We start from the raw sequence: 18208 nt of genomic DNA on the forward strand, positions 1-18208 counted from the left end.
CACACACACACCACAAATACCCTCCCCCACACACCACACACACCACAAACACCCCACACACAAAGACACCACAAACACCCTCCCTCCCACACACCACAAACACCCATCCCCACACACCACACACACACACCATGAACACCCCCCCACACACCACAATTCCCCTCCCCCACCCACCCACACTCTTGCTGGGAGGTGCTTTTCATGGGCGATTTGGCCCCTGCTGGAGCCCTACCGATGATATTGAACATGCAGAGCGGGCAGGTGTGGTGCTGCTGCAGCCAGGGGTCGACACACTCTCTGTGGAACTCATGGGAACAGGAAATAATCCGCAGCTCCTAGACAGAGACAGAGAGGAGGTTTGAGTGGGCAGAGCAAGGTCCCTGGAGGGAGCTGGATTTGGGTGGGGAGATGTCTCTCTCCCTGCTCCATGGATCAGCCTTGATCCCGCACTCTGGGCGCTTCCCAATGTATAAAACAAGACCACCGAAGCACCTCTAATGCTGCGAGCTGGCTCTGAGCGTACCAGCCCATGCCTCTGCAGTGTCCAAGCTCTGGGGTCCGAGTGGGGCACACATTGCAAAGCCCTCTGGAGGAATGCCCTGTCAGCAGACCTCTGACACCGAGGGCTCCAACAAAGGCCCCAGTGCTGAGTGCAACTGGTGCAGCACCCCTTGGGGAGAGGCATTGCTCAGGGAACCAGGCCCCAACCCATTAGAAGCTTTCCCCACACCCACAGCTCTCCCTGCAAATGTCCTGGCAGCCAGGCCAGGCCATGGAGCTCTGGAGTCACCTGGTCCTGGAAAGATACAACTGATTCATAGATTCCAAGGCCAGAAGGGACCATTGTGATCATCTAGGCTCACCCCTCCACAAGACAGGCCAGAGAACTTCCCCACAAGAATTCCTAGAGCAGATCTTAGAGGAAAAACATCCCATCTTGATATAAAAATCATCAGCGATGGAGAATCCACCACAACTCTGGGTAAGTTGTTCCAGTGGTTCATTGCTCTCACTGTTAAAAATGCACGCCTTATTTCCAATCTAGCTTCAGGTCCCAGCCATTGGATGGTGTTACTTTTCTCTGTTAGATGAAGAGCCCCATATCAAATATTTGTTCCCTGTGATCAAGTCACCCCTTAACCTTCCCTGTGTTAACTGATTGCCAGCAGGGGAGCCACGCGCTGTGCCAGCATCATGTCTGAAGGATCCCAATGGCAGCGTGGTGCAGTGACAAAGGCCGGGATACCTGGATAGCAGCCAGGTTCACACACCCAGCGAGAGGATCACCTGAGCATCCTGGAGCAGCCTAGGACAGACCCCCAAAGGACGAAGGCCCATAGTCTCAAAGAGATTTAGGCACCTAATTCCTGATTTCAATGGGAGTTGGGTGCCTAAATCTCTGCGAGGCTCTGGGTTTAAAGCCCTCACAGACCCCCTCTCCCATGCTGGTGCAGTAGGCAGCAGTGCTGTGCTTGTGCTCCAAAGCCCTGCCCCACAGAGCACACTGCTCCTTTTGCCATTTACAGAGAGTCCTGCACAGCCCCCCTCCCAACGGCACCTCTGCCTAGAGAGTTCAGAGCCGTGATTGGCCAGACTCGCTATCTGGCTTCCAGCCTACACATACAGCTCGTCCTACCTGGCCCTCGCTGAACTCCTCCAGACAGATAGCGCAGACGGGGGCTGAGCTGCAGCTGCTGGCTGAATCCCTTAGGGCGGCCTGTCGGCACCGGGCCTGGTACTTCCGGATGGCCAATTGGCTGATCGCCTGCATGGTCTGCTGCTGCAAGGAGTCCTGGGAGAAAGGAAAAGAGAGCTAGACTGAAGAGAGGACTGGCCCCTCCTGCACAGCTAGGACAAAGAGACACATGTTCCACCAAATTGCCAGATGTGAAAAGCGAGGGCTCTCCTTTCACCAGCCACGCTGCAGCCTGCAGCACCAGGTCTCTGCACCCTACCTGGCAATAAAGGCAGCTGAGACAGACAAAGAGACCTGACAGTTATTCAAGGCAAACCATGCGGCAGCATGACCTAGTTGTCAGAGCAGGACACTGGCCTTCAGGAGACCTGGCTTCTATTCCCGACTCTCCCCTGACTTAGGTTGTGATCTGGGCCCAACCTTCCAAACACGCCCACTAATTCGGAGTCCCTGATGTGGCATGGCGCACACAACATGAGGTTGAAAATTCAGGCTTTAGCCTCTCTGGGACTCAGCTATATAATGGGAACAATGCTACTCCTCTTTGGGAAGGGGTTTGAAGTCCGCAGGTGAAAGGCCCTACATCAGTGAGCTGTACTGTTACGATTAATGTATTGATGAAAATGGGTTCTTTAGACACATAAGAATAAATACAGTGTCCACAGTTTCCACCAGCTGCAATAAAACAGTGAAGACTCTTAATCCTCACACAAAGGCCTAAGCTAATCACCTGCTCGACTCAAGAAGGAATTTGCCCCATGGCAAATTAGGGGCAATCTGAGATTTTACAAACTAGCCATTGAACCCTGAACTAGATGAGTCTGTGGCGACCCTTCTGCGAGCCAGGAAGACCGAATGATGCTTTGTCCCAGGGCTGGATTACCCAATAGGCAGACTAAGCACGTGCTTAGGGCACCAGCAAAACATGGGCCACCAAAAAAATGAGATTTAAAAAAAAAATTGATATTTGATATTTCAAAAAAAGCATCGAAATAGTCATCATGGGAAAAATCAGAACTTTGTTAGACTTTCTTGCACTCCACTACACACTCTTCCCCCGTTTCTCTGTTCTCTTTTTATTACTTATCCCCATCTAAACCAGGGGGGCGTCCTACTAACATAGATTGAAATAAAGCGAGGAAATCAGATCCTGTCATGTACTGCAATAAATGTATGTTTTATTATTGATATATTCTTCTGAGTTATACGTACTTGATTCGTTTTTTTCTTTCTTATATATATATTATATATATACATAAAAATAGTGTACGTTGTGTAATTTGTTTTTTTTTTAAGTTCAGATAACTGAGATAAGGGGCAGGATGAAACGTAACCAACTGAGTGGAGCACAGAAATGTAAACTGGTGGAAGAAAAGAAACAAAAAACTAGTGAAATTTTCCAAAATCTTCCAAAGCTGACATTTTTCAAAGTGAATCCATCAGAAGCAACATCTTCTCTCAGTAGCACAGACATCGTTCCAAAGCCTGTAGGCGTTTCAGAGACTGACCATTTTTCTATTGGTGAAACAAACACCATTCCAGAACATGTGGATGTGTCAGAGACTGTAACTGATCACCCTACTCCTGGTGGTAAAACAGACATTGTTCTAGAAGGTGTGGATGTGTCAGAGACTGAACCTGCTCATGCTGTAAATAATAGGAGAAAAGATCCTGGTATGTGGGTTGATTTCAGTACCGATGATGTAGCTTACTGGATAGATCGTGGACCAAATGACTGTCAACACCACACTGGGCCATTTGAGAAATCACGTCGGACTTTTACCAATGGCAAACAAACAAGATATTGTCCACAAAACATATTTTTCGGCATGAAAGCGAATGGTGAGAAATACACTCGAGAAAGGCTACTGTATCTACCATCAACAGGGTGAATGGTGTACTGTGTGCTGTTTCGTTTGCAAACTTTTTGCATATAAACCTTCAACATCCCCGTTTGCTGCAGATGGATTTAGTGACTGGCGGAATACTGTTTTAATTGAACAACATGAAAATAGCACTACTCACAGAGATTCAATGTTGACATATTCAAATCGAAGACAGGGCTTTGGATTGACACAAAAATTGGAAGAACAAATTAAAGGGGAGCGTGAATACTGGCAACATGTCTTGCAGCGTGTTATAGCTGTTATTCAAACATTAGCTGAACATGGTCTGCCTTTCCGGGGGATCAAATGACACATTTGGATCATTGCAGAATGGAAATTTCTTGGGATTGTTGGAGCTTGTGGCTCAGTTTGACTCATTTTTAGCAGGCCATATCTCAAAATATGGGAATGCTGGCAAAGGTAACCCATCATACTTATCCAAGACAATATGTGATGAACTCATTGGTCTAATGAGTGACAAAGTTCGTGCAGCTATTGTGGATGAAATAAGTACTGCTGGGTACTTCAGTTTATCTGTTGACCCTACACCTGATCTTTCACATATTGATCAATTGAGTATTGTACTAAGATATGTGTCTCCCACAGATGGAAAACCAGTTGAACGATTTATAACATTCCTCAATTTGAAAAGCCACACTGGTGAAGAAATGGCAAATCAAGTACTGCATTATCTGTGCCAAGTTTGCAAAATAGATTTCTCAAAGTGCAGAGATCAATCTTATGACAACTCTGCCAACATGTCAGGGCGTTATCAAGGAATGCAGAAGAAGCTTTTAGAACAGAACAAATATGCCATATTCATACCATATGCCATATTCATAATCATCTAACATTGATGATTACTAACTGCTCCGCAGAACGCTCTTTTTCTCAGCTGAAAAGAATATAAAACCCTCGGAGAACAACAATGTGTCAGGACAGACTTGATTCACTTTCCCTATTGTGTATGGAAGCGGACATGCTTCGTCGAGTCAGCTTCGATGAACTTATCCAGAATTTTGCAATCAGAAAATCTAGAAAGAAGCTATTTTAATTTCAGCATAAATGTAAGTTTTGTGTCATTTTGAAAAATAAAAATTTATTTTATGGTATAGTATTGTTTTTATTTTGAATTACATATGGGGGGGGCACCATAATCTTTTCAGTGCTTAGGGCCTCTAAAGGTCTTAATCTGGCCCTGCTTTGTCCTCTCTGTTGAGTACAAGTGTTGGGCTATTGGCCCCTTACTGAAACGTTAGTGGTTTTTTGGTTGGCTCCCTAGCAAGGAGAAAGGGGACGGGCTGAAGAGGAGTCAGGATCCTGGGACTGACAGGTCCCCAGGGCCAATGGGGAGAGGCCAGCACTCCAAGTCAGCAGTTGAGAGCCCAGGGCCCATGTTCTCTGTGAGCTGGAGCTGCCAGGGCAGAGCTGGGGAGCCAGAGCAGCAGCCGGAGCGAAGCCCCAGAGCGATAGTGGTGGGGTGAGTCTCCCACTGTCACAGCAGGGTCCTGTGCATCAGTCTAGGCCCTAGGGAGAGAACAAGATACGGGCCCCTTCCAAAAGTCCACCGGGAGGCCATTGAGCACCGGAGCCAGAGGGGGACATGGCTGGCTGGGAGGGCACTAAGTGCCAGCCCTAGAGGGGGACATGGCCTGGGAGGAGGCCGAAGCAAAGGTGCAGAATGGGTTCTGTCACACCGAGTCCAGTCCCGTCTGGGGGCAGTGCCACACCGGACTCATAAATTTGTTGCACTTTAGAGGCTGCTGCACTGAACTGTACCCAAACCAGTTCCCCACCGTGCTGACACTGTGAAGGGCTCTTCGATGCCCAAGGAACAGTTTTGGGTGCACAAATGTTTAAGTGGATTGCAGGTTAAAAGGGTAACACGTGCGGTAGGTGTGTCCAGGCGTAGGGGCGCCTCTTCCCTCCTTAGAGTTGCCCATGAAGAGACTGAGGTGAACACCCAGGAACCCCTGGTCTCAGTCCTCCCTGTGTGATGCGAGTCCTGTTCACACAGGGCCAGGAGGGAAGTGCAGGTGGGCAGAACCGGGGTGAAGTGAATCAGGGCGAAGTGAATCAGGGCAGGGACTCAGATCCTTTCATCACTCGGTTCAGCCAGGGTACTGTGGACATAGAGAAACTCCCCTACTAGGGTCGGACAAATCCCCTGCTTACACAAGGTTGATGAACAGTCAAGATTCAGATAAGTAGCTTTTGAGACATGTGACTTGGAAAAAACAGGACTCCATTTGAGTGCAAGGGTCCCTGTGACCGCACCCCAATGCAGAATTGATGGTGAAGTGTGAACATCTTAACTATGGAAAGATCATCTCACTTATACAGCCTGGGGAGGGAATATCACAAAAGTCTGTGACACAAAACGAAAAACTGCCTGTGATGATGTAACTATAGATTGTTTCATAAAACACATGCACAAGGGGCAGATTTACGGTTGCACACAAAACTTTATTTCTGGCAGTCCCTAACATAATTTTTGCATAGAATTTTCGAAGTCGTTTCTTTGTTTGTTTGTTTAGAAAACTGAAAAAGTAAAGACTGCCTTCATCAGCAACTGTAACGACCTCCCACATGGGCCATCGGGGGATCTGGAACTCAGAAACTCCAGCTCCATACCACACTACAGCACACTCCTCTCCCGTTTGAGTGAAATGGGTTTCCAGGAGCTCTGCACCAGCCATCAAAGCAGGTCACAACACACACTTTGCTTGTGGGTTACCCAACTACAGTAACTCCTCACCTAAAGTCATCCCGGTTAACGTTGTTTCGTTGCTGATCAATTAGGGAACATGCTCGTTCAAAGTTGTGTAATGCTCCCTTATAACATCGTCTGGCAGCCGCCTGCTTTGTCCACTGCTTGCAGGAAGAGCAGCCGTTGGAGCTAGCTGGTGGGGGCTTGGAACCAGGGTGGACCGGCAGCCCCCCATCAGCTCCCTGCTCCCCTAAGTTCCCTGTGCGGCAGCTGCCCAGCAGGCTAGCAATTGCCGGCAGTTCAGCTGTCCCTCCCCCCACTGCCATGTGCTGCTCTTGCCCTCTGCCTTGGAGCTGCTCCCAGGAGCCTCCTGCTTGCTGTGCGGGGGAGGGGGGCTAATGTCAGGGTGTCCCCCTCCCCCCTGCTCCTGCCCCCCACTTACCCCATCTCCATAGAGCAGGGGGGATGACACGACAGGGCTCAGGACAGAGGGAGCTTGCTCACAGCAGCTGCTGTCTCAACTTGCTGATCTACTTAAAAAGGCAATGTACTTAGAATGGAGTCAGCGTACTTAAAGGGGCAATGCACATCTCTCTCTCTCTCTCACACACAGGGTGTGTGTCTCTGTCTCTGTCTGCCATGCTGTCTCCCCTCCCTCCATTCGTGCTGCCTTGTAGAGTGTGAGGCTACATTAACAACAATGTGTTAATCCTTGAGGGCTCAGCGGATTGCTAGTTAATCATTTAGCAGTAAGGCATTCCCTGGGAAATATCCCACCCTCCGACTTCACCACCTTAACCAAGCTTCACAATCATCATTGCTGTGTACAGTATTAAATTGTTTGTTTAAAGCTTATACTCTGTGTGTGTGTATATATATATTAATTAATTAATTAATATATCCCATCTCCTAGAACTGGAAGGGACCTTGAAAGGTCATCGAGTCCAGCCCCCTGCCTTCACTAGCAGGACCAAGTACTGATTTTGCCCCAGATCCCTAAGTGGCCCCCTCAAGAATTGAACTTACAACCCTGGGTTTAGCAGGCCAATGCTCAAACCACTGAGCTATCCCTCCCCCCAGAACTGAAAGGGACCCTGAAAGGTCATCAAGACTATATATATATAGTCTTTTGTCAGGTCAAAAAAATTTCCCTGGAACCTAACTTCCCCTATTTACATTAATTCTTATGGGGAAATTGGATTCGCTTAACATCGTTTCGCTTAAAGTGGCATTTTTCAGGAATATAACTACAACGTTAAGCGAGGACTTACTATATTTGATGAACAGCAGTAGAATGCTAGTAAGCAGGACTTCTGATTTCTATTGCTGGCTAAGGAAGGGGGACGTGGTCTCAAACGGCTTTGTAAAGGTATGCAGGAACCAGCTCATTTTACAGATCAGCTAGCCTTGCACACAACTTTACCCTGAGTGGCACTGTGATGTTTGGACTATCACAATAAAACCTGGGCTCCATTCCTAGGTCTGTAAGTGGTGGTATTGTGCACCACATCAGCTACCTTGTTTATAAAAGGGGCAAAGATACTTTTCTGTCTCCTAGGGCATTGGTTTTCAAACTTTTTTTCTGGCGACCCAGTTGAATCGTAGAATCATAGAATATCAGGGTTGGAAGGGACCTCAGGAGGTCATCCAGTCCATCCTCCTGCTCAAAGCAGGACCAACCCCAACTAAATCATCCCAGCCAGGGCTTTGTCAAGCCAGGCCTTAAAAACCTCTAAGGAAGGAGATTCCCCCCCCTCCCCCCCAGGTAACCCATTCCAGTGCTTCACCACCCTTCTACTGAAATAGTGTTTCCTAATATCCAACCTAAACCTTCCCCACTGCAACTTGAGACCATTGTTCCTTGTTCTGTCATCTGCCACCACTGAGAACAGTCTAGATCCATCCTCTTTGGAACCCTCTTTCAGGTAGTTGAAAGCAGCTATCAAATCCCCCCTCATTCTTCTCTTCTGCAGACTAAATAATCCCAGTTCCCTCAGCCTCTCCTCATAAATAATGTGCTCCAGCCCCCTAATCATTTTAGTTGCCCTTCTCTGGACTCTTTCCAATTTTTCCACATCCTTCTTGTAGTGTGGGACCCAAAACTGGACACAGTACTCCAGATGAGGCCTCACCAATGTCGAATAAAGGGGAATGATCACGTCTCTTGATCTGCTGGCAATGCTCCTACTTATACAGCCCAAAATGCTGTTAGCCTTCTTGGCAACAAGGACACACTGTTGACTCATATCCAGCTTCTCGTCCACTGTAACCCCTAGGTCCTTTTCTGCAGAACTGCTGCCTACCCACTCAGTCCCTAGTCTGTAGCAGTGCATGGGATTCTTCTGTCTTAAGAGCAGGACTCTGCACTTGTCCTTGTTGAACCTCATCAGATTTCTTTTGGCCCAATCCTCTAATTTGACTATATCCCTCTCTATCCTATCCCTACCCTCCATCGTATCTACCACTCCTCCCAGTTTAGTGTCATCTGCAAACTTTCTGAGGGTGCAATCCACACCATCCTCCTGATCATTAATAAAGATGTTGAACAAAACCAGCCCCAGGATCGACACCTGGGGCACTCCGCTTGATACCGGCTGCCAACTAGACATGGAGCCATTGATCACTCCCCGTTGAGCCTGATGATCTAGCCAGCTTTCTATCCACCTTATAGTCCATTCATCCAGCCCATACCTCTTTAACTCTCTGGCTTCAAGATTAGGCTAGATACGTTTATGGAGGGAATGGTTTGATGGGATAAGTGATTTTAGTCAATTAGGCAATAACGTGCCATCGCTGGTAAAATGAGGGTCTGGCTGGAGAATCTTGCCTGTATGCTCGGGGTTCTACTGATCGCCATATTTGGGGTCAGGAAGGAATTTTCCTCCAGGGTAGATTGGCAGAGGCCCTGGAGGTTTTTCACCTTCCTCCGCAGCATAGGGCAGGGGTCGCAAGCTGGAGGATTCTCTGCGACTTGAAGTCTTTAAATCATGATCTGGAGACTTCAACAGCAGAGTTAAGGGAAAGTGGGGGGGGTCAGCTTATGTGGCCTGCATCATGCGGGAGGTCAGACTAGATGACCATAATGGTCCCTTCTGACCTTAAAGTCTATGAGTCTATGAGTCTAACTTGCCGGCAAGAATACTGTGGGAGACCGTATTAAAAGCTTTGCTAAAGTCCAGGAACAACATGTCCACTGCTTTCCCCTCATCCACAGAGCCAGTTATCTCGTCATAGAAAGCAATTAGGTTAGTCAGGCATGACTTGCCCTTGGTGAATCCATGCTGACTGTTCCTGATCACTTTCCTCTCCTCTGAGTGCTTCAAAATTGATTCCTTGAGGACCTGCTCCATGATTTTTCCAGGGACTGAGGTGAGGCTGACTGGCCTGTAGTTCCCTGGATCTTCCTTCTTCCCTTTTTTAAAGATGGGCACTACATTAGCCTTCTTCCAGTCATCCGGGACCTCCCCCAATCGCCATGAGTTTTCAAAGATAATGGCCAATGGTTCTGCAATCCCATCCGCCAACTCCTTTAGCACCCTCGGATGCAGCGCATCCGGCCCCATGGACTTGTGTTCGTTCAGCTTTTCTAAATAGTCCTGAACCACTTCTTTCTCCACAGAGGGCTGGTCACCTCCTCCCCATGCTGTGCTGCCCAGTGCAGCGGTCTGGGATCTGACCTTGTTCATGAAGACAGAGGCAAAAAAAGCATTGAGTACATTAGCTTTTTCCACATCCTCTGTCACTAGGTTGTCTCCCTCATTCAGTAAGGGGCCCACACTTTCCTTGACTTTCTTCTTGTTGTTAACATACCTGAAGAAACCCTTCTTGTTACTCTTAACATCTCTTGCTAGCTGCAACTCCAAGTGTGATTTGGCCTTCCTGATTTCACTCCTGCATGCCTGAGCGATATTTTTATACTCCTCCCTGGTCATTTGTCGAATCTTCCACTTCTTGTAAGCTTCTTTTTTGTGTTTAAGATCAGCAAAGATTTCACTGTTAAGCCAAGCTGGTCGCCTGCCATATTTACTGTTCTTTCTACGCATCGGGATGGTTTGTTCCTGCAGCCTCAATAAGGATTCTTTAAAATACAGCCAGCTCTCCTGGACTCCTTTCCCCCTCGTGTTATTCTCCCAGGGGATCCTGCCCATCAGTTCCCTGAGGGAGTCAAAGTCTGCTTTTCTGAAATTCAGGGTCCGTATTCTGAAGAAAATTGTTGATGCCTGCGACCCAATGGAGCTGGGGATGAGGGGTTTGGTGTGTGGGAGGGGCTCAGTGCTGGGGCAGAGGGTTGAGGTGCGGGGGTGAGGACTGTGGGGTGGGACCAGGAATGAGGGGTTCAGAGTATAGGAGGGGGCCCTAGCTGGGGCAGGGGGTTGGGGTGCGGGAGGGGGTCAGGGCTCTGGGCTGGGGATAAGGGGTTTGGGGTGCAGGAGGGGGCTCTGGGTTTGGGGGGCTCAGGGCTGGGGCAGGGAATTGGGGCGCAGGGTTGGGGCGCAGGCTTACGTCGGGTGGCTCCCGGTCAGCGGTGCAGTGGGGGTGCAGAGGCAGGCTTCCTGCCTGTCCTGGCACCGTGGACCGCGCTGCGCCCCAGAAGCAGCCGGCAGCAGGTCTGGCTCCTAGGCGGAAGGCGCAAGCAGCTTCACACGGCTCTCGCCCGCAGGCACCGCCCCCCCCAGCTCCCATTGGCCAATGGGAATGCGGAGTCGGTGCTCGGAGCGGGGGCAGCACACGGACGGGACTTGCCCCCCTGCCTAGGAACCAAACCTGCTGCTGGCTGCTTCCAGGACGCAGCACGGTGTCAGAACAGGCAGGGACTAGCCTACCTTAGCCGGGCAGCACCGCCGACGGGACTTTTAACGGCCTGGTCAGCGGTGCTGACCAGAGCCACCATGACCCAATGCCTGACATTCCATGACCCGGTTCTGGGTCGCGACCCGCAGTTTGAAAACCACTGTCATAGGGTAGGGGTACAGAAGGGCTATAAGTGCAAAGAATTAATGGCACTAGAATTACTAATCCCAGTTGCTGGAAGAAAAGAGACTAGAACTCATAGGATCTTGGCTGCCTGCATTTCCCCTGTGCAAGCAGAAGGAGGAGACTCTGGTTTGCCCAAGCCCCATCTGAAGCACTAGCTACGGCCCTGGCACGTGTTAGAGGAGGCTGGGTGGGGCGCAGGCTCAGTGCAGGTAGAACATTCCCAATCTGGTTGCATTGGGAAAAGCTCCTAGTTCTTTTATGGAAAACAGCTGCACCGTTTCCGTTCCAACTTTCAAAAATGTCCAACCTGAGGCAGAGCCCAGACATGAGGAATTTCTGCCTGAGGTGAGTGTTGGGCTACCTCAGCTCTAGGCGTCGCTGCTGCTCCACCTGCAATAATCGTATAATACCCCAAATCTCAACTCCTCTGGGACTTACCTTTCTGGGTACTGAGCTTTCCGTTCTGCTTATCTTTGCTGCTATGTGTCATTTCACTAGAAGACGTGCAAGCTTATCTTTCTATTGAGTCAGAAAAAACTGGTTCTGTCAGAAATGGGGAAGTGCTGAATCTCAGGGCAAGGGCGGGCGGTGTTCTTTGTTCTTTCCATTTTCTAGTGGATTACACTAAAATGTAGCTATTTTTATCTGAGTTGTGGTTGTGGCCAAGGAAGTGACTCAGGACTTTGGGTGCCCAAGCTCAGATGCCTTAAACAGGCCTGGATCACAGAGGTAGCTGCTTAGCCCACTCTGAAATCCAGGCCCATTTCAGGTGTCTCTAGTCACATGTCACTTCTGGAGCTCTAGGCCAACAAGGTATTCAGGAACTGGGCTGTCAGGAGTGACTTTGTTATCCTGGAAAAAGGAGAGTTTCCAAATTTGGAAATATTTCTGTACTTGGAAGGTCTTTTATGTAATGTATTGGTTTTCATCAGGGCCGGCTCCAGGCACCAGCTTCTCAAGCAGGTGCTTGGGGCGGCCGTTCAGGACAGGGGCAGCAGTTCCAGGTATTCGGCGGCAATTCGGCGGACGGTCCCTCACTCCGCCTGGGAGTGAAGGACCTCCCGCCGAATTGCCGCCGCAGATCGCGATCGCGGCTTTTTTTAGATCGCGATCGCGGCTTTCTTTAGATCGCGATCGCGGCTTTTTTTTCTTTCGCTGTGTCTGCTTCGCGCGCCCAAAACCAGGAGCCCGCTCCTGTTTTCAACCGGAACCCTAAAGTATTTTCCTCACTTCAAAAAAAAAAAAGGGCAAGTGACTCCCCAGGCACCGAGGACAGGGTTAGTTAGTGAGCGGGGGAATTCAGGGCACTTTGCCAACATTTGTGTAAATGGCGCCTGCTCGGGAGAGCTGGTTGGGAAGGTGCTGCAATGTCTGGGGTGAGTGCAAACCACATATGACACGACTGGTTCCCAAAACCCAGGGCTGGAGTGTGGCTGCACTGAATCACTACAGGAACCCAGACTGTTCACATCATTTGAGCTGCAGGCTTGTCCCTGCAACGGGACGCTCGCCTTGTGTAGACAGGTCTCCTCTTTCTCAAACACACACACACTTTCTCTCACTCTTGGCTCTGCCCCATCACGCCCTTCCTTAGGCTGTGTAGAAGGAGCCCCCATTGCTCCCCTCTTGCTGGTAGAACAGCCTGGTTCTGAGCTGTCTCCACACGGTCTTACCTGAGTCCTGTTCCAGTGACACTTGGTGCGAACGACAAAAATCAGAACGATCACAATGACAGTGCTCAGCACTGTGAGAAGAATCCACACATCATAGTCTGGCTGTTGGAGAGAGACAGAAGATCCGTTACCCTGGTGTCTGTGCCTGGTAGGAATGAGAGCAGGGCAGGCTCCTGATCTCTTCATGATCGTTACCCTTCAGACATAGGAGGGGTGCCCGGCCAGACCCACCCTCCCGGCTCCTCACAGGGAAAAGAAAACCGGTCTGAGGTCCTCTCTGCAAATCTCAGCCAGCCCCTCTTGGTGTCTCAGCTCGCTATGCTTTGCTCTGCAGATCAAAGGGCCTGAGCCTGGTACCAGATAAAGAGACAAGACATTTCCTTAGATGACTTGGGAGGTTTCAGAGAGAAATTGCCAATGAGCCGAAGGGGCTTTACAACCTTCACTAGCCGTGGGCAGCCTGAGCCACAGCGGAGGAAGAAGGGCTCCATCTGGCTCTTGCAGAGGGCCAGGGTGTCACCTCCCATGGAGGGGAGGCACAGCGTTGCTCCAGTGCTGGAAAGGTTGACCTGGAGTGGAAAGGAGAAGGCGGGTATGACATGTTCCTCACCCATGCTGGCTGCTCTTTAACCTCAATCTTCACATGTGCTTCTCGATTCTTGTTCACGACGCCCATCAGAAGCTCAGCATCATGGCCCCGGATCAGAACCACAGGCTGAGTCAGGCCCCTGGGTTTCCTCAGCTGCAAAGAAACAAGCTTGTTCATGAGCTGGCCCAGAGCACAGCCTGAGACATGGGTGTGATGGAGATTTACCAACACCCACCATCAAATACGGGGTGGGGGAGTGAGGACTGCTGCCCAGGACAAGAGCTACAGTCGCTGCCCAGAACCCATGACATGGTATATTTATTATTGCCCTTCTGCTCCTCTGTCCGCACCAGGTGGAAGCGCCTCATCCCCCCACACCCTGGCTCCTGCCCACCTCTCTGCTCTTGCCTCTACTGCTCCCCTCCCTGCCTCTTTCCTGTCCTTGTCCCTGCCTCTTCTACAGGCACTGCTTGTCTCTTGCTTTCCTCTTTCAACCTCTTCCCCCAAACCGATAGGCTTCACCTCAGAGAGGGGATGATGCTTCATAACCCTTGCAAAAAAATAATGAACACCCTGGCGTGTCTCACTGCCTTTACCCCGCCTCCTGTCTCCCGCACCGTACGTTGTCTGTCTCGGTTGTAAGCTGTTTGGTGCAGGGCCTTTGCCTTTATACCGTACCTGCTAGTAAAGTGCCTAGCCCAGTGCTGGACCTCAGGAATGAGTGAATGAATCCACTATGAAAAGTAATGGGGCCAGTGCCCGTGGTCAGTGCCACATTCCTTCTTGTGTACAGTGAGATGGGCACAGTCTCTCTAGCCCAAACCTGAGCTTTCTTCGCTAATTCACCTACATTTGATTGGGACTAGATTCTGGTTAGTCGTTATTTGACATAACTAATGCTGCCTGCCTATTGCCCAGTTCAGCAAAAGCAAGGCCTGCTTCCTCCCATGGAACTAGTGGAGGCTGCTCTTAGACTGCACTTGTTACGCCCTGACACAATGTCCGTGGGGAAGGGTCTAGTGTTCTTCTCACTAAAGCAAAGTGTTCTTTGTAGCCAACAGCCACGTTAGTTTATACTCACTTCCCGTGACTCTAGCACCACAGAAAGTGGAGCCTATTCGTACCTATAGCCTGCAGTTCTCGTTCCGCTTAGCCTGGTGCCATTTTGACCGTAGGCCAAACACTAGCAACCATCATTGACCACCCACTTACACAACAATAACAGCTACTCCACACAGGTCTGAGACTTGCTCCATGCCATTATTCTGTCACATGGGGTGGGAGGAAGCAGCTCCCTTTGTGTGAGACCAACACAGTTGATCAGCGGCAGAGAAAAGAGCCGGCGAACCCTGAGCTCTTTGCACACAGCTGGAGTTCAGAAGTCTACTTGGATTAATTCTGAAGAGCAGCAATCTCTCCTGAGACTGGATTGTCCCACACCCTCCCACTCCCACGTCCTTCACCACCAGCTCTCTCCAGGTGTCTCCCTACCAACCATGCTCTTTCTCTAAACACCTGATGTACCTCCTTGTGCCCTGACGCTCTCTAGGGACCAGATGTCTCCTTAGGGAACAGATGCTCCTCAGTGACCCTGGGTAAAGTCAGTGTTGTAGATGTTTTACCAGTTGTGAGAGTCTATATGGCTCCCTCATGGATAACGGTTCGGCTGCTAGCATAAGGACTTGGAGGGACTGCACTTGGCAAACTCAATGCCGGAACAGTTTGGCTGCACAGAGCAGGGATTGTGTGCAGAAATGCCTGCTTGGACATCTAGTTGTGCGATGGAGCTACCCCATTAGGGAAAGGCTTTGTGCAAACTGGGCTCTCCGTGTTCGGGATGAGCTGGGGAAAGGTCTCTGTTCTATGGTAGGTGTACTGAATGGAGGAGCCAACCTGCACCATCACCCCTTGCCTCAACCCCAGCTCTGTCCCTCCATTTCTGCAGGTCGTGGCTGGTATGAAGAAGGGGGAGCCTGGACTGGAGCTGTGTGTATTTCAGGACAGGATGGTATCACTGAAGTTTTCCTGAAGGTATCAATAGCATTTGTACCTGGTCAGCAGCACTTTCATCATCTGTGATGTCGAAGAGGATGGCACGAGCCCCCCGCTCCCCTGCTAGCTTCGCCTGTCCAAAAAAACAGACCAAGAACATGAGTGGATACTTCATGCTGCACTTATGTGTTTTGCAAGGCTCGCTAGCCTAGCAGCAAACACACACGATCCAGAGGTTAGAAGCTGAAGTCAGCTAGAAACAAGACATGATATTTTAACAATGAAGCAGTGACCCGTTGAAGTAGCTTCCCAGGCGTGGAAGATTTTCCATCACTTGGAGCCTTGAGATTGAGATTGGCTGTCTCTAAAAGATCCCCTCCAGCTGGCCCACAAGTGAGGGCCCAATGCAGGGCTTGCTGGGGGACGGTCTCTGGCCTGTGCCATGCAGGAGGTCTGAATGGACAATCAGTGGCCTTCACATCTCTGATTGTTACCGCAGGAGACTTTGTACAGTGTGTGGCTACAGCATGATCTGTCAGAGCGTTTGTCTACACTGCAGCGTTGCGTGTGCTTCCCAGCCCAGGTAGATGGACACATGCTAGCTCTGCTTGAGGGAATGCGCTACAAACAGCACTGTAGCTGGGCTTGCATGGATGGCAGCTTGGGCTAGCTGTCCGGGGGTCCAGGCGGGTTTGTCCCCCAGCAGCTAGCCTGAGCTGTGGCCTATGCTACCCTCGGCTACACGGATATTTCTAGCATGCTAGTTCCAGCAGAGCTAGCATGTGTCTGTCTACCCACACTGGGAAGCACACGCCCAGCTGCAGTGTAGACAGACCCAGGGTTATATACACCCGTTAGTTCCTAGGTCTCCTTCGTGCCCATTCCCACATTTGCATCAACACACAAATGTACCATTACTCTACAGTACACAGTGTCCAATGCACACACAATTATACACACACGGACACACTCACTTAGGCATCATCACAGCATGTGTGCAAACACATGTGAAACACACATGTACATGTACCCAGACATTGTCATGTTTACGTATCCATGCACACATTCATGCTTTAATACTTATAACCGTGCTCACATGACACCCACTCACTTACACACACACACACACTGTACACATGTGCATGTACACACACACACTTACACATATACACACACGTCTGCAGGCATGCACACACACAGCCATGCCCGTGTCTGTGCACATGCACACACACATATACATGTATACACCTACACTTACACACATCTGCATGCACAGACACACATTTCCTTGCGCGCACACACACACACTTCATCGTTTCTTCTGATGCTTTCAGTCCAGCACATCCCCACCCCCCTCAGTGCTGAGCTGGGTTTGCATCCTGCAGGCTTACATGGTGCAAATACGGTGATAGGATGTGAATCCACTTGCTTTCCCCTCTTCCATATAGAAAGCCTCATTTATCCCACAAAATGAAGGGGGAACTGGATCAGGGTTATTGCACATGGAAAGATCAATGGGGCGTTTCAGCTTCCAAAGAGCCAAAAGAAGGGAGACAGGATGGTGCAGTGGTTAGGGCCCAGGACCTGGGTTCAAGTTCTGACTCTGCCATAGAGTCCGTGTGTGACCTTGAGCAAGTCACCTAGCTGCTCTGTGCCTTAGTGCTTAGCTCTGCAGCAGGGTAACAGCCTTGCCCTGCTCCCAGGGGCTGTCTGGATACACTCATTAAAGCCGGTGAAGCACTCACGTACTATGGTGATGGGGGCCATACCCTAGACAGGAGAAAGAAGAAAAGAGATTGTCAGACACCTCCACCTCCTGCCTGTCTGCCCTGCCCGCTGTGCCTGAGAGGGGAACAGGTGAGATGGAGGAATAGGGAACTGACCTACCCCCTGAGAGAGCAGGAAGGAAAGCACCAGCAAGGGCTCCATCTACGAGAGCGCGGGGAGAGTGTGGTAAGGAGCACGAGGAAGAAGAGCAGCAAGACACCATCAGGGAGCAATGTCCATATGGCAGAGTGAAGGCTGCTTTGGACTAGCCAGTGGGATCTGTTACAGAGGCACATTTCATTGAGCGCTCTTCAGGGTCCCCTCCCTGCATTTCCAGGCAGCTAAGAGGTGTTTTTAATGGCTGCGCTCTCTGGTACAGTTGGATGGGAATGTTACGTAACAACTGTAACTCAACGTTGTCAGTCATTTTGGCTGTTTGTAGCTGGGTATAACGTCTCACTCAGCCTACATGGAGAGCTCATTCCAATTCACACTCTCCAGCAAATCTCAAAGAGGCTGAAGGGCCAAGCTAGAGAGCGGGGAGATGGAGAAAGGCGCTGAGGTTTCAGTGGCTCCCTCTTATGTATCCAGGCACTGCCAAATAGAAACCCCTGGAATGGAAGGAGGGGGCCCCTGCCTTGGGAGCCCAGTACGTGCCTCACAGTCACGAAGCACCCGAGTGTCATCTCCTAGGACACAGCTGGAGAAACAGAGGGGCTGCCGCTGGTGTGCTTTTATGGGACATGATGTGCGAGGGATAATGGGAAGGGTTAAGCTGTGTAAATCATGGCTGGATTGAGGGGGGCGGGAGCAAAGTGCAGAAGTTGCTGGTTGTGGAGGATCATAGTGTGGGAGGCTGTTGGTTTGGGGGGATTCCAGTACAGAGGTTTCTGATTGGGGGGATGGCAGTCAGGCGGT

At 50.1% G+C, this 18208-nt stretch overlaps 1 protein-coding gene across 1 annotated transcript in view; it reads right to left on the reverse strand.

Moving 5' to 3' along the window:
* Window positions 1-18208, reverse strand: part of RNF43 (ring finger protein 43) — a 117450-nt gene that overhangs the window by 21196 nt on the left and 78046 nt on the right. Inside the window, exons 3-7 of the mRNA XM_026658527.2 lie at window positions 15582-15656; window positions 13553-13684; window positions 12943-13044; window positions 1637-1792; window positions 233-335 (exon numbers count right to left, since the gene is read on the reverse strand). Coding sequence (XP_026514312.1) covers window positions 233-335; window positions 1637-1792; window positions 12943-13044; window positions 13553-13684; window positions 15582-15656 — 568 coding nt within the window. The remainder of the gene's footprint in view (window positions 1-232; window positions 336-1636; window positions 1793-12942; window positions 13045-13552; window positions 13685-15581; window positions 15657-18208) is intronic.

The sequence above is a fragment of the Terrapene carolina genome, unplaced genomic scaffold (genome assembly GCF_002925995.2).
Source record: "Terrapene carolina triunguis isolate 2854851 unplaced genomic scaffold, T_m_triunguis-2.0 Scaffold454, whole genome shotgun sequence".
NCBI classification, from domain to species: Eukaryota; Metazoa; Chordata; order Testudines; family Emydidae; genus Terrapene; species Terrapene triunguis.